General features: G+C 41.3%; 1 protein-coding gene across 15 annotated transcripts in view; it reads right to left on the reverse strand.

The window, feature by feature from the left end:
- KIF21A (kinesin family member 21A) overlaps nt 1–6,147 on the reverse strand; it is a 155,356-nt gene extending 149,209 nt beyond the window's left edge. For all 15 annotated transcript variants that reach the window (XM_063620142.1, XM_055247058.2, XM_063620139.1 and 12 more), the window contains exon 1: nt 5,683–6,147. In XM_063620142.1, the coding sequence (XP_063476212.1) occupies nt 5,683–5,726 (44 nt within the window). In that variant the 5' untranslated portion in view covers nt 5,727–6,147. The remainder of the gene's footprint in view (nt 1–5,682) is intronic.
- Nucleotides 6,148–22,793: the final 16,646 nt, after the last annotated feature.

Consider the following 22,793-nt stretch of genomic DNA (forward strand, 5'->3'; position numbering starts at 1 on the left):
ATAAGAGAGAAACAAAAACTCAGATCTAACAATTATCTTTCATTTCTGACATGTGCTATTGATTCTGTTGTGTGTTCATTCCCGCATATTTCGTGTGTTTAAAAAGCACTGTACTGCTAGATCTAAGCTCCATGAAAGCAAGGACAACATATGTCATGTGTGTTGTGGTAGGGAAGTGTCTGGCATGTAATACGCACTTAAAGATTTGTTGCATTAAGGATGAAAGGAATAAATAACCAAACACCAAATAACCATCTATTTCCATAAAATAAATGTTTCTCAGAGGTCTTACTCATTTGCTCCCATATTTTTTGAACATTAAACTATTTGAATAATTTACCTCACATGTATATCTAGAGTTTCAACTTAAAAGATCCTTATTACATTACATTTTTAAAACATTTGGAAATATGTTTCAGAGCACAGCAACAGATATCAGAAACCTGAGTTTGAGTTCCAGTTCTGTTACTTAGTGGTGAATAAACTTTGAGACACATTTTTCTCCTTTGTAAAGCAGAGATAATAATAGCTGCCCAGGCTATCTCATAGGATTTTAATGTAAAGCAAATAAAATATTGTTCATCTGTATTATAACCAGAATGGGACAAAGGGACCATTACAGCCTACATGTTTCTTCTTCAGTAATAAGGATACCTAAAGAAATTATATTATTAGGAAAGTCAAGTTTGAAATATTAAAATAGTTCCTTCCAGTTAATATAGAGGCATCGTTAGTGCCTGCAGTTTGACTAACAACAACTAAAATCATATTTAACAGACTGCACATGAAAAGTTCTTACAACTCTTAATATCTTTAGGTTGACAAACCAGCATTGGGAAAAAGAAAAGTATAGTGAGCTCACATTGCAAGTATGTGCCAGTGACAGACCTAAAACTGAGCTTCTGAATGTCCAAATAGCCCCTAAGCCTGCTGAGCAATGCCACTCCTTACAGTGCTTTGGTAAGGTGAAAATCCAGCAAACCAAAACACAAATTAGACCACATCACACACTAATCCAAACTCACTGTCAAGGATAGGTACAGTTCTCTGATAAAGCCAGGCAAGGAAATTTTGGTTTCTACAAACAGAGAATAACATAAAAACACAAAGGTCCTTTCTGTATCTCCCTTCTTACCAAACTCTTGACATATTTTGAAAGCTAAAGTCCTTGGAAAGGAAAAACATTTCAAAGTTATCATGTCAGCAGAGATAGGGAAGAGAAAGGAACACATCCTCTCATAATGTATTAGATTTAGAAGGTGAAATGTTTGACTTTATCATTTTGAGTTAACTGTTTGGTTCAATTCAGTATACTTAGATAATAAGAATAGATTCTACATTGTACTTTATTGTTCATTTTTGTTGGCGACATCTATCTAAGCAATCCATTCAACTTACCACATTTCCTAGGAAATCAGCTACCTGATTATTGAGTCTAAAATCCATACCTTCCTACACCCATGCACTCGGAGGAAAAAAAGTGTTGCTGTTGAATCACATCTTACATCTTACATGTATATATATACTTATGTGCGTACAGGCATATCCACTCTAAAATCAGATACCCAATAATTTAGTATTTTCTTAATATAAGGATGTGATTAGTCCATGATGGGGTGTCTGTGAAAAGTTTTATTCTAAATGTATTCCTCACATTTTTAAGTTATAGTGCAGTGGTATCCAATAGACACATATAATGTGAAAATTAATTTTAATTATATTTTATTTAACTCAATGTAAGCAAAGTATTATCATTTCAACATATAGTCAATATAAAAATCTAAATATTTACATTCATTTCTTCAGAGTAAGTCTTTGAAAGCTAATGCATATCTATTACACTTACAGTTCTAGTCAATACGTACACTAAATTTTCATCAGAAATACTTGTAACACTACTTCGATTTCAAAACTTTACAGCTGAAAAAGTAGATCCAAGTTGTTCGAAACACACTTAAAAGTTTATAATAACTGGATGAAGGATCAGTTTTTAAATTTATATTTTAACTCATTTAAATTAAATTAAAAATTTAGTTTCTCAGTAGCATTAATCATAATTCAAGCGCTTAATAGCCACATGGCGTTGGATAGCAAGGGCTGTTATCCAAATCCATATCTATCTCAATGAAAGAAACCCCACAGAACATCTCAAATATACTGTAAAAAGGTATTTTTGGAAATTGAATAAAAATTGTTCTCCCTAAATGAGAATCTTTGTTTAACATCTTTCTCCCAAAGCCTTAAATGATCCATTCACTTATCTTGAGAAACCTACAACAGAGTCATCAGCTTTAACATACTGATAAGCCTCTAATAAAACATAAGCACCTCTAGGATGCATTTCCACAATTATATTATTCATTAAAGGAAAAACGCAGGTCATATGCTTTTGTTGATTTTGTATATAGACATACAATTTTGTATTGATTTATTTTTTTTTTTTATTTTTTTTTTTTTTTTGAGACGGAGTCTCGCTCTGTCGCCCAGGCTGGAGTGCAGTGGCGCAGTCTCGGCTCACTGCAAGCTCCGCCTCCCGGGTTCACGCCATTCTCCTGCCTCAGCCTCTCCGAGTAGCTGGGACTACAGGCGCCCGCCACCACGCCCGGCTAATTTTTTGTATTTTTAGTAGAGACGGGGTTTCACTGCGGTCTCGATCTCCTGACCTCGTGATCCGCCCGCCTCGGCCTCCCAAAGTGCTGGGATTACAAGCGTGAGCCACCGCGCCCGGCCTTGATTTATTTATTCTGCTGAGGAACGCTTCTCAAACTGAAGGGTAGGGTAACAGGAAGCTGGAAAGATTAAATAATTTGAGGAAATACTTTAGTAAGTTCAGGTCCTGTCTTAGCTCTATCTTTTCTAGCAATATCAAAATATGAATAACCTGTGAAAGCCATTCATTTGTAAATGAACTAATACAAAATCAAGAACAGGCAACTGACCCAAAGCTAAGTGAAACTTTGCAAAGCCATGTTCTTGCCTCTCACTTCTGCAGGGTTAATGGTTAAGAACTCGGGCTATTGAGTCAAGCTATCTGGGTTGGAACCCTGGCTCTCTCATTTGTTACCAATTTAACTTTGGATGGTTTACTTAATCTTTCTGTGCCTCATCTGTAAATGTCCATAATAATAACAGAACCTAAGTCACAGATTGTTATGAGGAATAAATAAGACTTTACATGAGATAAAACATCTTAACACAGCACTAATCCTGGCACACAGTGTAAGTCAAACAATTATCACTACTTTTAGCCCAGAAATCAGGATAACAGAGATGGGGATACATCTTCAATAAATAATGGTTATAAATGAACAATATAAGTCCAAACACTTTATAAATACTAAAGTGCTATATGAGTATAAGCTATTTTTATCCTATATAAAGTAAGTTTACAAGGTAGCTCTGTTCAGAGAACAATGTATTTAATGAAAGAAATTCCCGATTTATGCAGGCGCAGTGGCTAATGCCTGTAATCCCAGCAATTTGGGAGGGACGGCTTGAGCCCAGGAGTTCAAGACCACCCTGGGCAACATAGGGAGGTCCCATATCTACAAAAATGTATAAAAATTAGCCAAGGAGGGTGGCACACGCCTGTGATCTCAGCTACTCAGCAGGCTGAGATTAGAGGATTGCTTGGGCCCAAGAGGTTGAGGCTGCAGTGAGCTATGATGGCACCACGACACTCTAGCCTGGGTGACACAGCAAAACCCTATCTCAAAAAAAGAAAGAAGAGAGGAAAGAAGACAGAAAGAGAATGGAAAGAAGGAAGGAAGGAAAGAAGGAAGGAAGGAAGGAAGGAAGGAAGGAAGGAAGGAAGGAAGGAAGGAATCCTGAATTCAACAAATTGAATCTTTGCAATGTGGCTTACTAAGTTATGTTGAAGTTTTTATAAAGCCTTTCCCCAAAAATCAAACCCACATTCATTCACCTAAAAAGTCCTAACATGCACACCAAAACCAAATACAAGTTATTTATCAGTCAACATCACTTTAGGGTCATCCATGGCTCTACAGGCAAAGAAGCATAGGATTTAACAGAATGGTCAACAAACTGCCTTGTGATAGTCTAAAGAATTCACATATAAAAATCTCAAATTTCTAAAAACAGACAAATTGTCTGTTTTCAGTAATATTTTATGCACCTTCTTCACTTTCCTTGATCAGATCTCCTAACAAAATTGCCTCTTACTGGGTTTTCTGTCTTTTTCCTTCCCCTTTCTCCGCCCTGTGCAGTCATTAACTGGTATTAAAGGGCCAAAAGAGAGGTAGTAGCAGTGAATAGGAGAAACAGACTAATCTAACAATTGGATAAGTAGCCCTACAATAACCAAGAAGGCCTAATTAAAACTTCAAAAGCCTTATAACAGGTGATTCTAACCAGTCATAAAACTGTCACCTCGCTGGGTGGTAAAAAAAAAAAAACACACACACACACACACACACTTAAAAACTCATTTTATTATTTAAGTTAATTAAAGATACAAAGTATACAAAACAGCCATTACTATGCCTGACCCAAGATGTGTCACTAAAATAGTAACTATAGAAATGCTTAGAGGGGAGAATTTTTAGAGTAATTTTCTGGAAAGACTACAAGACTAGGAGATTGTTAATAGTTTCTAATTTCTTGGAGTGTAGATTATTTTTATAATCCTTAAAGCATAAATAAAGAGAAGTGAATTAACAGTAGACTCTCAGAGCTGTGAAAGTCACGCACTTACCCTAGGATGAATGCCTCATTAATTTTTCACACAGTGTGATGATGTTGCAATTTTCCATGAGCAACTATCAGAGCTTTCCTTCTTGATAAGTATCAAAACAGCCGAAATTACATCGAATACTCGTGCCTGTCATTGGCCGAAATATAATTTTGATGTACCCAGTATTTCCAGACTCACACCCTGGCCTGTGTAACGTTACGATTACATTGTATCCACCCTACCTACCGTCAGTATGTTTCACACAGTCACCCATTTCACCCTTCCTCTGGCTAAAGAGTTTTCTTCCTTCTGTAGACCTCTCCCCGGTGGATTTTACCTTAAATTCCACTCCCATTCCAACACCCAAGAGGCCAGATCTGTCTCCTTTACCCACACGCGTGGCCATGTCTAGATCCCCGTGATGCTGAAAAAGATGTCCCATTTGCACAGACATCAGAACCCGAGTGGGCGCGCGGCGGGCCCTGCGGTCGCCGGCGCTGACAGTCAGATGCTTTGTCTCCTGCCTGGGAAGGCCGGAGCTGCATGGACACGTATGACAGACATTCTAGAACTAATAAAAAGAACACCACAGCCCCGCGCAGAGGCAGCTCCTCCCGGACAGGCGATAGCCCAAGGCGGCCAGACCTGAGGCGACTGATCCGGCGAGGGGACGGAGGGGAGTGACGAGGGCTTTTCCCCCGGAGAAGTCAAGACGCCCCCCAGGGACCCGGAGCCGCGCAGCCGCCAGCCACCTGCAAACACAGACGGCGTGACGGCGGCGCAGTCGCCCCGCCAGCACCCGGCCGCGCGTGCCAGGCCGGCGGGGACTCACTGCCTCAGTTTCCTCAGCCGCAGACCCCGGCCGGGACGCCCCTCAGGTCGCTCCACCCCGGCAGCCGGTGCCCCGGGCCACAGCCAGGTCCTTGCCGCGCCCTCAACCCGCCGCCCGCCGCCCGCCGCCCGCCGCCGGCAGACCGTCTTCTCACCTGACAGCCACCCGCACGGAGCTCTCGTCCGGGGCGCCCAACATGCTGGCGGCGGGCAGCTACCGGGCCGTTGGGCCTCGGCACCGCAGAGCTGAGGCGCCGCCGGGGCCGCGGGACTCGGGCGCAGTAGACTGGGGCGTCTGCGGACGGCCGGCTCACCTCCGCCGCGCTCCAGCCATGTTGGGCGACTGAATGGAAAGGTGGCGGCGGCGCTGAGGCAGCAAGAGGAGGAGGTGATTCACTGCTCGCGGGCGCCCGCCCCTTCTCCCCCGCTCACCCCCCAGGATCTGGGGCGGGGACGAAGCGCGCTTGAACGGCGAGCGCGCCGGTGGAGAAGCCAACAGGCCTCCGGCGGCCTCAGGGCGGCCGGGTGAGTGCGCCCTGCCCCCTCCGGTGGGGACGCGGCCTCCCAGCGGCCGGGCTGGGGACTCCACGCCCGCCGGGGCGCTCCGGGCTCCTAGCCCCGCACTGCGTCAGCCGCGGCCGTGAGGCTCGGCCCCACCTCGCCCTCCCCCAGCCTGCGCCCCGCCCTGCCCTCGGCGGGACACTGCCTGGCGCTGCTGGGCAGGGAGGCGAGGGGGAGGGATGCCTGCCGCCGGCTGCCCTCGCCCGAGGGCGACCAGCCTGTGCGCCCTTCCAGGCTCTTCTGGGAGAAGGAAGCAGCCAGTGTACGCGCTGCTGCCAGGTCCCTTCTCAAATCGAAGCTTGATTCAGTGGCGCGCCGGGAGCCAGCCAGCTGCTGCTGCGGTTCGGCTTTGTGTCCCACGCATAGCCTTATTGTCCTGTCTGCAGCTTGGACTTTGACCCCCTTCCCTATCCCCCAGCTGAACGCCCTCCCTCCTCCCTCCCCGGAGTCGGTCATTCATGCTAAACGGACTCCCGGGTTTGTCCACTGTCTCTGGACAGCTGGGCTGTTCTACAGTTCATCGCCCGTTTACCAGCTCGGGTGGGATATGGAAATGATTTCCTCGAGACTCCTGAATGCGTTTCTGTTCAATCATTTGTACACTGGTAAATGAACTGCACCCTGGTACCACCAACTGTTCCCAGAACTGAATATATCCACCAAGACCTGCTGTGTAGTAAATCCTACCAAACTGATTTTCTTTCCCTTCTGGCCTTTAAAAAGCACCTCCCAATCCCAGGATTCTCTCAACATTGACCCATTGTGGTTTCTGTTTGTCACTATTGTGCTTCCACATGCCTTCAGATAGCTCTGTGGAAACAGCCTTTATTAGCTTTGCCACAGAGTATCTTTTGTGGACTGCTCCATACATCTCTATAAACAAACATGTGGCTTCATACAAAATAGTATCACAAATTAAATGGCACTATCCAAATAAAGACACTACCTCAAATGCCTGCAATCTACAATCACCTACCTAATCATCTTGTTCAGCAGTGATACGGCAGCGTGGCTCAAGGAAGGCTGCAATACTTTGGGAAAAACAAGAAGTGTTTGATGATTTAAACCTATGGGAAGGCCGATGGGGTATATAATTATAGACAGTTTTAAATTTATTCTGTTCCTTAATCTCACTACCCCTAAATCTTAACAGACATGTAACTGGGAGGTAAAGAGGGCAGAGATGCTGAGTATCCTTCTATAGATCAAATTGGTGGGAAAGCTCTCCTCTGGCTACTCTTTGGAGGGCCTTCCCTAGCCTCAAAATTTATCCATCAACAAATCAGAGCTGCATTTCACCCTGCCCTGGCAAGCCCATATCTGGGTGGATCTGGGCTGGCCACCTTGCTTCTTTTGTTGATGAAAGCTGCAAGGAAAGCAAGAATGGCCCAGCACATTTAGCAAGAAAACTAAAGAGAAATTTGTATAATTCAAGACCCTCTTTAAAAAAAAAGTTCTATTTTATTTTATTTTATTTTGAGACAAAGTCTTGCTCTGTCGCCAGGCTGGAGTGCAGTGGCATGATCTCGGCTCACTGCAACCTCTGCCTCCCGGATTCAAGCGATTCTTCTGCCTCAGCCTCCTGAGTAGCTGGGACTACAGGTGTGTGCCACCATGCCCAGCTAATTTTTGTATTTTTAGTAGAGACAGGGTTTCACCATATTGGCCAGGCTGGTCTCGAACTCCTGACCTTGTGATCCACCCGTGTTGGCCTCCCAAAGTGCTGGGATTACAGGCATGGGCCACCACACCCAGCCTATTTTTTGAGACAGCGTCTCGCTCTGTCGTCCAGGCTGGAATGCAATGGTGTGACCTCAGCTCACTGCGACATCGACATCCTCCTCCGGGGTTCAAGTGATTCTCATGCCTCAGCCTCCGGAGTAGCTGGGATTTCAGGCATGTGCCAACACATCCAGGATTTTTGTATTTTTAGTAGAGATGGGATTTCACCATGTTTACCAGGCTGGTCTCAAACTCCTGACCTCAAGTGATCCGCCCACCTCAGCCTCCCAAAGTGCTGGGATTACAGGCATGAGCTATCTCACCTGGCCAAAATAAAGTTCTCATTTTAAATAACAGTAGTATACATATATGTCTCAGTAAGGGGAGTCACAAACACAAATGCCTACAGGAGCCAGGCAGGTAGCTCAAAAGAGCAGAGCAAGATGAATACTATGATAAAGGTGAGGACTATCATAAAATAGAGACACAGGCCCCTTCCAAAGGCGGTGGCCATCCTCAGCACTGGCTGAATATTGCCTTGATGAAATGCAAATCCAATGCTGCCAAGATTTTTGTTTTTTGTGTGTATGTTGCTTCTCAAGAAAAAGAGAAAAACAGATCTTTATGCAAAAACTCCTTAGTTTTAAACACCAACAACTAATTCAGCACAATATTTACATATGCTGCAAACCAGTCAAAATATGTCTCAGGCCAACTTTAGTCCCAAGACACCAGGCTGGAACTTCTGGACAAAATATTACCACCAATAACAGCTGTGGCTTTGGGTTCATATTGCACATGGTTTCAGGAAGAGGCAGTATAGAAATTCAAATTCTCATTAATGACCTAGTTAGTAATTTTTCCCAAAATCTCTAAAGTTGTAAAATTAACATACTATTTTGTATTTAGTTCCAATTCATTTATAGCTGCTATAACACCTTTCCTTATGACTCCTCTTTTTTTTTTTTTTTTTTTTTCTGAGAGGGAGTCTCGCTGTGTTGCCCAGGCTGGAGTGCAGTGGCGTGATCTCGGCTCAGTGCAAGCTGCACCTCCCAGGTTCACACCATTCTCCTGCCTCAGCCTCCTGAGTAGCTGGGACTACAGGCGCCTGCTACCACTCCTGGCTAATTTTTTGTATTTTTAGTAGAGACGGGGTTTCACCATGTTGGCCAGGATGGTCTCAATCTCTTGACCTCGTGACCCACCCGCCTTGACCTCCCAAAGTGCTGGGATTACAGGCGTGAGCCACCGCGCCTGGCCATGACTCCTCTAAATAATCTTAATTTCCAGAAAGTTCCAAGGGCAGACCTTTTACTGCAAGAGTGGTTTAAGTCCTATTCCAATCATTGACTCAATAAATATTTTAAGTGATTATATGCAAACAAAGTGAGGGACAACAGTGATTTAGAGAAGAATAAGACGATGTCAGTGCTTACAAGGAGTTTACTGTCTAGCACAGGAAGATATATTTGAAAATACATAAATGGAATAACAGAAATTACGAGAGAAATATGATGAATTTTACCTGGAAGGGTAAGGAATTCTTCAGATATAAACTGCCCAGGATGGTCTCCCTGAGTCCACTCTTGCCTTCTTCATATTGCAGGAATAATTTTTTTTTTTTTTTTTTTGAGACAGAGTCTCACTGTTGCCCAGGCTGAAGTACAGTGGGGCGATCTTGGCTCACTGCAACCTCTGCCTCCTGGGTTCAAATGATTCTTCTGTGTCAGCCTCCCGAGTAGCTGAGATTACAGGCACCCACCACCATGCCTGGCTAATTTTTGTATTTTTAGTAGAGACAGGGTTTCGCCATGTTGGCCAGGCTGGTCTCAAACTCCTGACATCAGGTGATCCACCTGCCTTGGCCTCTCAAAGTGCTGTGATTACAGGTGTGAGCCACTGTGCCTGGCCAGAATAATGTCCTTTTAAACATAAGTCATTTATGTCATTTCTCTGCCTGAAACCTTCCAATGGCTACTAACACAAATAGAATAAATTATTCTAGACTTTAAGACCTTCACACCCTGTCCCTGCCCCCAACTCTGACCTCACCTTTTGCCACTCTGTACCTTAACAACTACTTTTTGGTGAGACTGGTCTTCTTTCTATTTCTGGAACTCATAAAGTTCTTTCCTGCCTTAGGGTTTTTGCACTAGCTATACCCTCTCCCTGGAATGTTCTTTCCCCAGACCTTCCCATCATTGGCTTTTTTTTTTTTTTTTTAAATTTCTAGGTTATCAGTTTAAATGCTGTTTTCTCAAAGAGGCCTCTCCTGATCACCCAGTCTAAAATAGCACCCCCACAAAGACCAGCTACCTGATTTGCACCACCTGGTACAAAATGAAGATGTGAGGGATCTTGTAAGAAAAGGAGGATAAAAATGATATGAAAGGTATGAAAATAGAAAGCTTTTCCCCTTCCTTTAAGCTCTCTTGTGTCATGGTATTTTTTATTTGCTATTTAATGTCATTCTCCAGAAAGAAAAGTTAAAGTTTTAGATTATTTCCATGATTTTCTCCATTCATCTTTATAGTGTACAATGCTGGTTTTAAGTATCAATAGGAGAGCATTTAACTCTTACATGGGATTATAAAAATTATACAACTTATTTTATAGTTCATACATGCATTTTATTCTTAACAGTAGAAACATTGCACAAAACTAACTCAACTGTTTTTGTTTCATATACAAGTATGCTAATAACATTTCCTACCTTTGGCTTACAGATTAGTAAGGAAGAACTGAAAAGAAAGGAAACTACTCTGTCTTGTCTTTCCCTTTCCTTTTACTGACATGGTTTGGCTCTGTGTGCCCACCCAAATCTCACCTTGTTTGTAATAATCCCCATGCATCAAGGACAGGACCAGGTGGAGATAGTTGAATTTCAGGGGCAGTTTCCACCATGCTGTTCTGATAGTGAGTGAGTTCTCATGAGATCTGATGGTTTTATAAGGGGCTTATCCCTTCACTTGGCACTCATTCTCTCTCTTGCTACCCTGTGATGAGGTGCCTTCCACCATGATTGTAAGTTTCCTGAGGCCTCACCAGCCATGCAAACCTGTGAGTCAAACCTCTTTCCTTTGTAAACTACCCAGTCTTAGGTATTTCTTCATAGCAGCATGAGAAGGGACTAATACATTACATCATCACTTTTGGAGTTAATGGCTGGCTGCTACAGGAAGTAATGAAAGAAGAAAAGAATAAGACTGGGTTCTTTGGTCATCTTTCAGAATGTCATTGCCTTCTTTTTGCATTGGAAGTGTTAAACTATGGCCTGAGAAGGACTCTGTACTTCTATATCTGAGTCCTTGTGGATGAACTGTAACCTAGCTTAATAGACAAAATTGAAAACCTAACTTGGTAGCATGTACCTGTAACAATAGCTGAGTGTTGGCCAATCCCAGCAGCCATACTTCAACCACTCATAGACTGCAGAATGTGCAAACTGCATTCAAATAAGGCAAACACTGAGTAGTAAACCATCTCACTGTTTCTGTACCTCACTTCCGATTCCTGTACATCACTTTACCTTTTTTGTCTATAAATTTGTTCTGAACACGAGGCACCCCTGGAGTCTCTTAATCTGCTGTGATTCTGGGGGCTGCTTGATTGGCAAATTGTTCAATGCCCAATTAAACTCCTTTAAATTTAATTCAGCTGAAGTTTTTCTTTCATCAGAAGCAAGTTCTGGTTTGAGAGAAGCATGGCTTCTAAACATATCAGCATCGCCGGGCGCGGTGGCTCACGCTTGTAATCCCAGCACTTTGGGAGGCCGAGGCGGGCGGATCACGAGGTCAGGAGATCGAGACCATGGTGAAACCCCGTCTCTACTAAAAATACAAAAAATCAGCCGGGCGTGGTGGCAGGCGCCTGTAGTCCCAGCTACTCGGAGAGGCTGAGGCAGGAGAATGGCGTGAACCCGGGAGGCAGAGGTTGCAGTGAGCCGAGATCGTGCCACTGCACTCCAGCCTAGGGGACAGAGCGAGACTCCGTCTCAAAAAAAAAAAAAAACAAAAACATATCAGCATCCCTGCTTCCTCCATGGAAGACATAGAACATTTATCTCACACTGGCTTTGAATCTCACTCAATTCTCCAGGGTGGTGATTCAACCAGAATTCCATGCTCATGAGGGATCACAAATGCTACATAAGAATGGCATGGTAAGGAACAGAGGACATGCATGTGCACATATGCCTTCTGCTTATTCATATGTCACAGTGCCTTATCAAACCACACTTATAAAACACAAGTCAGAAGATAAAATTAAGAATTCAAGACAATGACAGCAGAACATTATTAAACCAAGAGTGTGGCCCTTCTGAACAGAAGGCTCTGTGTAACTGTACTGATCTCTGACCCTGTACACTCAGTTACAAACTATCATATCAGTATTTTATTTCTTCGTAGCCCTTATCACTAGCTGATATTGTCTTATTTTTTGTTTATTGTCTGCCTCCCTGCATTTGAATATGAGATCCAAGATAGCAGAGATCATTTCTGCTTTATTCACAGATATTTCTGTAGTTCCCTCAACAGTCTGACATGTAATTTAATGTCTGACACATATTAGGGGTCATTAAATATTAGCTGAATGACTATATGTCTTTGGACCAATATGAGCCCTTTCTAGTCTCAGTTTTTTATAAGTAAGTAATGTACTTCCAAGCTTATTGAGTTGTTTAGGGATTTAAAGATCTTTGCTTATCACATCAGCTCCCAGTAAGTGCACATCAAAACTAATTTTATAATAATTATTTTTGCCCAGCGCAGTGGCTCATGCCTGTAATCCTTGCAGTTTGGGAGGCCAAGGCAGGTGTATCACCTGAGGTCGGGAGTTCAAGACCAGCCTGAACAACACGGAGAAAACCCATCTCTACTAAAAATACAAAAAAATAGCCGGGCATGGTGGCGCATGCCTATAATCCCAGCTACTTGGGAGGCTGAGGCAGGAGAACTGCTTGAACCTGGGAGGCAGGGGTTGCAGTGAGCTGAGATTGTGCCATTGCACTCCAGCCTGGGCAACAAGAGCAAAACTCCATCTTAAAATAAATAAATAAATAAATATTTGTATAAATACATGTTTTTTAAAGCAGGTACTGATGCTGCAGCTGCACCTGTCTAAGGTACATTTGGAAGAAAGATTCATTACAGCACCTACTGTAAGGCAGCCAAAAAGAGGCAGCTGAAAAGAAGTTACAGCATGCATTAGTGTAACTATCTCACCAGTTTTCTCCCTCTAGGCCATCTACCCTGTGTTTTCTAGTTTCCACATTCTAATCAGTCATTAAAAGTTATTTGACTCTTCCGTTTGGCTGCTAGCAAAAAGATGAAAAGAATAAGATCTGATTATAATTTTGTATGCAAACAGCTGGCTTTGGAAAAGCATGCCTAGACAACCATCCCTTCAGAAATATTTTTGGAAAAATCTTTAGAAAGCTAACCCTTAATGCCACAATCAGAAATATCAGTTTTCCTTCAGTGATTATTTATCAGTGTGTCTGTGTGTGTGTGTGTGTGTGTGTGTGTACATTTTCCCCACTAATAATGAAAAGCATTTACATGCATAGGGCTCTTTCATCATGCCAGTGCATGGAGTTAAGTGCCCAACAAGTGTTATTTCACTTAATTTTCTCAACGGCCTAGAAGGTGGGTACATGTATGTATGTATGTATGTACGTATTTATTTATTTATTTATGACAGGTTCTGGCTTTATCACCCAGGCCAGAGTCCAGTGGCATGATCACAGCTCACTGCAGCCTCAACATCCCAGGTTCAGTGAGCCTCCCGCCTCAGCCTCCTAGTAGCTGGGATCACAGGTGTGCACCACCATGCCCAGCTAATTTTTAAAGGTTTTTTAGAGCCGGGTCTTGCCATGTTGCCCAGGCTGGTCTCAAAATCCTGGGCTCAAACGTTCCGCCTGCCTTCACCTCCCAAAGTGCTGGGATTACAGATGGGAGCCTCTGCACCCAGCATTGGTAGGATTTTTATTTCCGTTTTACAAAAGAGGAACTAGAAGCCTTCCCAATAATCTCTGATAAAATGTTATCTACATTTCAAGCCCAATTCAAAACCACCTCTTTCTTCAGCCTTTTCCTGAGTTTACTCCTCTCCTGGACCAAATGTATCTTTTCCTTCTGTGAAATCTCCGTTGCATCTTGCTTATGTTTTTATTGTTGTGGTGACGATCACTTTCTGACTCAACTATACTGCAAATTCCTGAAAGGCAGTATTTGTGGAAAACCCAGAAGGGCAGCCAATACTTACTTGTTGAATAAATAAATTGGTGATTACCAGCAGAAGTGCATGCTATGCTTTGGTTTCCATACAAAGCACCTTTTCAGTGTAGATAATCTGCTGCCTACTGGTATAGTTCTCAGACAGACTATTTCCAGACCATAATGTCTATTTAAGGTGGCTTTCAAACACTCAGGAAGAAAAGTAGAGCACCACTTGAGTTTCTGTAAACCAGCAAATATAAGCAATGCTCCTGTAATTTTGGAGATAAAAGATATTTTACAATTCTACTCCATCCTATTAATTTTGCAGGTTAGGAAGTTTATTAATTTTGTGAAGAGGAGAATTCACCACCACACCAGTTACACCTACTTCCCAACACACACACCACCACCACCACCACTGTAAGTTAATGGTAGAGATAAATTAAAATTCAGGTATCTTGACCCCCTTTTCTGAGCTCTTTGTCCTTCACTGTTAATTTCACTATCATTTTATTTTTGGGACTTAGAAAAAAATCTCAGCCTGCACTGCAACAAGTGTTTGCATGTGAAGAATATGTGCTGAAATAATGAGATGATCTTAAATTCTAATAGTAGTAATTTATCTTATAATAAAAGCAGTTTAACATTTTATAAACTCATTTTAATGGCTCATAACATTACTGAAAAATCAAACTAGTTGAAATTTTTTAAATGATATAAATCACTTCTGAAAAGGATTGAAATTCTAAGAAAAAAAGACAAGAAGCTCAACTTTTATTCATTAAGAATAAACAATTAGATAAAATTTAGATTTAATCATTCACATTTAAGATCAGAGTTTGAAATCTAACTGAATTTAAGGACCTGGACCTGAGTTCCCTGCATAAGGGAAATTCAAAGAATAAAGCCTCCCCTCCAGTGCTTTGGACATTTGTTGAGTTGCAGCATATGTGTATCGCAGACAGCTTGATTACCCTCAAAGTACTGGCCCAGTTAATTGCATTCAAATGCAAATTACAGCTATTAAGTCATGCTGGTTTTGAGCCAAAATCTCGTGCCAAATTTGTAAGAGGAGTATGTTTTTTCCTAACTGTGCAGGACCAAACTTGATAGGCAGTTTGGGATAGTCATTCATTAGAACCTCATTCTTTGTGTGTGTGTGTGTTTTTAAATTTTATTTTAGAGCATTATAGAACTGAATCACTGAAAGATTATTTTATTAGCCATTTTTAAGAGAGAACATTTCACCATTTACCACCCCCTCATCTTTTATTTATTCATCAATACCACCATTCTTTTCCCCCATCTGTTGATTGGAGTTCCTGCCTTTTTTTTTTTTTCTAACCATTTTCTTTTCTTGTTACCGCCACATGGATACTTTTCAAATTCTCATGGTTCTGGACACCCTGAGCCAAAAGATTAATAAAGCCCTGAATTTTTCATCCATATTCTCTTTCCATAAACCTCTATCAATTAAAAATATGAAGTTGTCTTTTTAAGTTGGGGATAATATATATTTCACTAACTTCTTCACTGAACATGTGCTTAGATTTACCTCTCCTCAAAAAAAAAAAAAAATTTTAAGCTACAATAGAGTAACAAAGCCCTAACATCTAGATACCTAAATATTCCCTATGCAGATGCCCATTTGGTAGAATTGATGCTTTTCAAGCAAAAATATGCATGTTACCTTTCTAAGATGCTTTACCTAAATCAAAGTAAAACTCTGCTTTAATCTCCTTGATTGGTTCTGAGACCAGTTATTTCACAGTAGGTTCTACCAAGGAAGCCTTCCCAGACAGGAGAAACTGATGACATTTGTATTGATTTTATAATGCTAAGCTACTCCTCCAATTTTTGCAGTAGTGCAAAGTGAGAAACCATTTCTGATAGAAAAATTGTTGTTAAACTCTCTTTTTGGCCCAAATGACTCTTTAAAGGACTTGTTTCTAAATCTGATGTTAACAATAGGGATTAAAAAAAAGATATGGACACAGTAAGATGTTGATGGACAATAAATTAACAACAAGATCATGGCAGCACCTAAACACACTTGCTTATGCATGCACCACCACCACCACAACAACAAAAAGGTGTTTTTTGGATGTCAATGAGAAGTCAGGGGGGTAGGTACAGTGTTCATAGTACAGGATAGTACAGGAATTTAATAGAAAATACAGGAAATGCTTTAAACTTTGTGAGTGGAAGAGTGATAAGATAAAGGCAGGATTTTTTAAATGTGTAAAGTAAAATAAGATTTTAAAAAGGATTATGAATCTGGTCCAAGTCTATGAGATGGACTGGGGACACTCAGTCAGGTCACCAGATCATACTGTCATACTTTTTTAGTTATGACATGGTAAGGCCTGAACTAGGCTTTTTCTTTTTCTTTTCTTTTCTTTTTTTGAGATGGAGTCTCACTCTGTCTCCCAGACTGAAGTGCAGTGGCACAGCCTCGGCTCACTGCAACATTCACCTCCCGGGTTCAAGCAATTCTCCTGCCTCAGCCTCCCAAGTAGCTGGGATTACAGGTGCACGCCACCATACCCAGGTAATTTTTATATTTTTAATAGAGATGGGGTTTTGCCACGTTGTCCAGGCTGGTCCCAAACTCCTGACCTCAAGTGATCTGCCCTCCTCCGTCTCCTAAAGTCCTGGGATTACAGAAATGAGCCACCACGCTCGGCCTGAACTAGGCATCTTAATAGTGAATATGGTAAAAATGGAGAAGTAGAACTTATAAATGAAAGACATTCTGAAAGGAAAAATGAACAGGAATTAGCAACACAGGAGAAGAAGAATAGGAGGTTAAGGTATTAAACTTCCTGCCATTGAAAATGCTCAGTCATAGGCTAGAAAATCACTCCCTGAAGATATCATCAAAAAGATGAAAGCATCAACTAGGAAGGATGAGGGGGAAATGTGAACTAAAGGGCCTCTTGAAGTCCTGCCAATCGGAGATTACGAATTTATGAGTGGTTTTAAAAAATATTCCTAAATCTAGGCAATTGAGAGAATAACAATATTATTAGCAGAAACAGGCAAGTTGAGTGGGAAGAAAGGGAAGCTCATCTGATAGGAAACACTAAGTATATGGTAGAAGGAAGTAACATGACAAAAATAAAGGCAGAACAAGAGCATCAAGGCACTAGACGAACCCAAAGGAATGAAGACAGGGAAGGAATCAATGGATCTATCACATCAGCAAAGCTAATTATAACTTGAGAGAGTAGTTTGAATAGGACAGGGGAAAGAAAAGCCAGGTGTCTGGCCGGGCGTGGTGGCTCATGCCTGAAATCCCAACACTTTGGGAGGCCAAGGCGGGCAGATCACGAGGTCAGGAGATCGAGACCAGCCTGGCCAACATAGTGAAACCCTGTCTCTACTAAAAATGCAAAAAAAAATTAGCTGGGCATAGTGGCGAGCGCCTGTAGTCCCAGCTACTCGGGAGGCTGAGGCAGGAGAATAGCTTGAACCCAGGAGGCGGAGGTTGCAGTGAGCCAAGATTGCACTGCTGCACTCCAGCCTGGGTGACAGAGCGAGACTCTTGTCTCAAAAAAAAAAAAAAAAAAAAGAAGAAGAAAAAGAAAAACCAGATGTCCAAGGAACTAAGAATTGGTAGTAGGAAGGCAAGGAGACAGTTCACAATTTCAGAAGGCTCACTAATGAATGTACAAAAGGGGTCAGTCTAAATTCCATTTCCATTTGTAAATTACTAAATCTGTGTAAGTGTTTTAGCGCATAAACGATCCCATATTTAAAACTACTTTCAACGGCTTGTCTCCATTCTACCCCTTGTTTCTTTGGGCAAATTCTACACAATCTTGAAAGTATTCTTAGACTCCTCTCTTGCACTTATGCTAGACCAAGGACACCTTTTGGATACTCACATTGTATATGGGCATAATTAAAGTATTAATTTATTTTAAATTTATTTGTTTAAACATGGCTTCTGCGCTAGATTGTAAACTTTTAAAGTAGATACTGTGCCTGATACATTGTACTTACAATTCCAAATACAATGCATATCATTTGATACTCAGTATCAAATCTTTATGGATGACCTAAAAATCCCTCTTCTGGCAACATTGTCTTTAAAGTACAAATAGCTATTAAAAATTGACTGTGGCCTGGCGCAGTGGCTCACACCTGTAATCCCAGCACTTTGGGAGGCCAAGGCAGGCAGATCACTCGAGGCCAGGAGTTCAAGACCAGCCTGGTCAACATGGTGAAACCCAATCCCTACTAAAAATACAAAAATTAGCCAGATGTGGTGGTGTGTGCCTCTAATCCCAGGTATACCTGAGGCTGAGGCAGAAGAATTGCTTGAACCCGGGAGGTGAAGGTTGCAGTGTGCCAAGATTGTGCCACTGCACTCCAGCCTGTGTGACAGAGCAAGACTCTGTCTCAAAAAAAACAAAAACAAAACAAAAAGAGTTGACTGTGCTTGATTTTCCCAAGATACTCTCTACTTTTAGACCACCAATTTAGATAACTATATCTTGGACTTCTTTGTAGGTCTTCCCTTCCCAGTTTCTAAATTTTGAAACTCCCAGTTCTTGTCAAAAGTTCTCTTTCTTTTCCTTTCTATATTTTCTCTCATAGCTCAAATTCAATCTATATGGGGGTTACCAGCCATTCATATTTCTATTTAAACAAAAAGCTTAAAAGTAAGAAATAAATATTTAAGAATAGAAAGCTGCTCAAATAAAAACATAAAGAAAGAAAAATATTTTTGTATGGCTGTACAATGTGTTTGTGGTTTAAGCTAAATGCTATTATGAAAGAGTCAAAAAGTTCTAAAAAATTAAAACATTTATAAGGTTAAAAGTTACAATACGCTAACGTTAATTTATTGAAGAAAAATTTTTATTTACGGTGGCCTAAGAATACAATGTTTATAAAGTCTACAGTATTGTGCAGTAATGTCCTAGGACTTCACATTCCCTCACCACCCACTGACTCACCCAGAGCAACTCACTTATAGTCCTGCAAGCTCCATTCATGGTAAGTGCCTTACACAAGTGTACCATTTTTTTTTTATCTTTTATACCGTATTTTCACTGTATGTTTTCTATTTTAGATGTGTTTAGATATACAAATGCTTACCATTTTGTTACAATTGCCTACAGCATTCAGTATAGTAACATGCTATACAAGTTTGTTGCCTAGGAGCAATAGGCTACACTACACAACCTAGATGTGTAGTAGGCTGTATGGTCTAGGTTTGTGTAAGTACATGCTATAATGTTTTTACAATGAAAAAGTCACCTGAAGATGCATTTTTTAGAGTGTATCCCCACCATTAAGTGACACGTGACTGTGTATACACACACACATACACACACAAGTGTAGGTGTGTACATTAATTTATTCTTATTTTTTGTTTGTTTTAAAGACAGGGTCTCACTCTGTCACCCAGGGTGGAATGTGGAATGCAGTGGCTCAGTTACAGCTCATAGCAGCCTCAAATACTTGGGCTCATGCAATTTTCCCTTCCCAGCCTCCTATATAGTTGGGACTACATGTGCACCCCACCATGTCCAGTTAATTTTTTATAAATTTTTTGTATTGGCTAGGTGCAGTGGCTCATGCTTGTAGTCCCAGTACTTTGGGAGGTTAAGACAAGTGGATTGCTTAAGCTCAGGAGTTTGAGATCAGCCTGGGCAACATGGCAAAACCGTGTCTCTCCAAACAAACAAACAAACAAACAAGAAAATGGTTGTGTGTGGTGGTACATGCCTGTAGTCCCAGCTACTCTGGAGGCTGAGGTGAGAAGATGGCTTGATCCTGGGAGTTAAGGCTGCAGTGAACAGAGATTGGGCCACTGCACTCCAGCTTGGGTGACAGAGCAAGATGAAGGAAGGGAGAAGAGAGGAAGGGAGGGAGGGAGGGAGGGAGGGACGGGGGGACGGGGGTGCTGGGTCTCCCTATGATGCCCAGGCTGGTCTCAAACTCCTGGCCTCAAACAATCCTCCCACCTCATGCTCCCTAAGTGCTGGGAATACAGACATGCATGACTGCACCCAGTCTTAACTTATTAAAAAAAAAAAAAAAGACTTGCAAAAAGTTGTAAAATAGAACACACAGTTCCCATATGCCCAGGTTCCCTTATATAACAATTTATGAAAGTATACCATAATTATCAAACCAGAATATTAGCATTTGTTTACAAAATGTCCTTGTTCTATTCCAGGGGACCCAATCTAGGATCCCCCATTGCATTTAGCTGTCGTGTCCTCTTAGTTTTCCATCTGTGGCTGTTTCTTTGTCTTTCAAGACCTTGGCACTTTTAAGAGTACTGACCATTTATTTTGTGGAAGGTCTGTTAGTTTGAGTTTTTCTGATGTTTTCTCAAGATTTGTTTGAGGTTATACATTTTTTTGCAAGAATATCCGAGAAGTGATGTTGTACACTTCAAAGTGCATCCTATTAGGAGGCACACGATGCTCACGTGTCTTATCACATCACCAATATTAACTTTGATCTCATACCTGAGATGTCTGTCAGGTTTCTCCACTGGAGAATTATTTTTTTGATCTGGGCTCATTGAAACATCTCAGGGAAGATATGTTGACAGTATGATAATCTTTTTTCTCATCATATTTCATCCACTAATTCTAGTATTTGTCAATTATTTCTTGTCTATAACAATTATTACTGGGATGTTCACCTAATAGTGATTTTCTATTTCCATCATACCTTCTATATTTATTAATTGGTATACTCTTATTCGAAGAAATAGCTACCCTTTCTCTCTCATTTATTTATTTTTCCATGATTTATTTATATCAGTATGGGCTCATGGATATTAATTTGTTTTATTTGTTATAAGGCATTAGAAAACAATAAGAAATCAAAGAAGGAGGGAAAAGGAGAGTGAAGAAAGACAATGCTAGTCTTTCCTCAGAATATTACTAATATGGTCCAAAGGTCATATTAGTAATATTGTAAACTTAGAAAACTATTCATGAAAAGTATTGTACTATGATCAAATATAAGTTAGAATTTTAAAAAGAACATAAAACTATGGTAAGTTTTTAAATAGTACTTACATATTTTGGTTATTCAATATTAAAATATAAAGATAGAAATTTTATTTTTGTAGGACATAAAAAGAACTATTAACTCAAACTTCAAGCTGTTGCCAAAACTAATGCATTACCTTCCCAGGAAATGCCTGCCTCCAGCCTGTCCTATCCTTAATTCATCCCGCACATTAGCATCTGTATACCACAACAACTATCAAGTTATCTGCGAATTCTTTTTCTATCAGCAAGATTTTGGAAATATTTATCTAAGTATTTGGTTTTAAAAAAAACGATTTAGTGACTGTATAAAATCGAAATACTAGCAGTGTTGTTGCACTCCAGCCTGGGTGACAGAGCAAGACTCTGTCTCAAAAAAAAAAAAAAAAAATACTAGTAGTGTTGTTAGTAGTGAAAAATCCACATGAGTCTGCAGCGACCTCAATTCTTGCCTCCTTGGAAGAAAGAATTCAACCGAGGGGCATAAGGCAGAGTGAGAAACCAAGGCAAGTTTTAGAGCAGGAGTGAAAGTTTATTAAAAAGTTTCAGAGCAAGGCCAGGTGTGGTGGCTCATGCCGGTAATCCTAGCACTTTGGGAGGCCAGGGTGGGTGGACTGCCTGAGCTCAGGAGTTCAAGATCAGCCTGGGCAACACGGTGAAATCCTGTTTCTACTAAAATACCAAAAAAAAGAAAAGTTTCAGAGCAGGAACAAAAATAAAGTACACTTGGAAGAGGGTCACACCAGTGACTTGAGAGATTCATGTGAATAGTTTGACCATTGACTTGGGGTTTTTTCATTGGTATTCTTCCGGGGTCTTCCCTCATCTCTTCTCCCTGATTCTTTTTTTGGAGTGGCTGTCCACATATGCAGTGGGCTGCCAACTCTTGGGAGGGGCCACATGCGCAGTATACTTACTGACATTGTACACATGCTCATTGAGGCGTTTTTCTCTTAACAGTTGAGATAAACTCTGCCATTTTGCCTCTTAGTGTGTATGCATGTGGTCACTCACTCAACTCCTGAGATCTTATCAGGAAGCTGTGGATTACCAGTTTCAGTTGTTTCTGTCTGATGGGAGACTGCCTTTCCCTGTTGCTGGCTGCAACCAATTATTATTTTAGAGGCAGTTTAACCACCACCTGACCATCACCTGATGGTCGCCTGACATTCCTGGTGGGGCGGGTGGTGCTCTCTCCTGCCTTGCTCATGTCTGCTTGATTACCTACTATAATGGTGTCATAGCTATATACACATGCATTTCTCTAAAACACTTCCACAAATATCCATTCCTTACTACTACTACTAACTTGATAAGGAATCCATAGAATAGTGTAGTTTCAAAATTGAAATGAAAGTATAGTTTGCAAGGCTGGGCGCAGTGGCTCACGCCTGTAATCCAAGCACTTTGGGAGGCCGAGGCGGGCGGATCACAAGGTCAGAAGTTTGAGACCAGCCTGACTAACATGGTGAAACCCCATCTCTAAAAAAAAAAAAGAAAATATAGTTTGCTACCTATATTTCCAAGACACTGTATTTGCCATCTCCATACCTGAAATTTCCATGCTATTTTCACAGTTTCCCTATCCTCGTAACAGTTTGAGCCTCCTGTTTAAACTTACCCCCACTTGGATCACTTTCATAATTCCTGTTCTTTATTAAATTCATGTCTCCTCAATGTATTATTTTTTTCTGTCCTACTTGGCAGTAAACTCCACTCACTTGACTATAACTT

This window comes from Symphalangus syndactylus, chromosome 17 (assembly GCF_028878055.3).
Source record: "Symphalangus syndactylus isolate Jambi chromosome 17, NHGRI_mSymSyn1-v2.1_pri, whole genome shotgun sequence".
NCBI classification, from domain to species: domain Eukaryota; kingdom Metazoa; phylum Chordata; class Mammalia; order Primates; family Hylobatidae; genus Symphalangus; species Symphalangus syndactylus.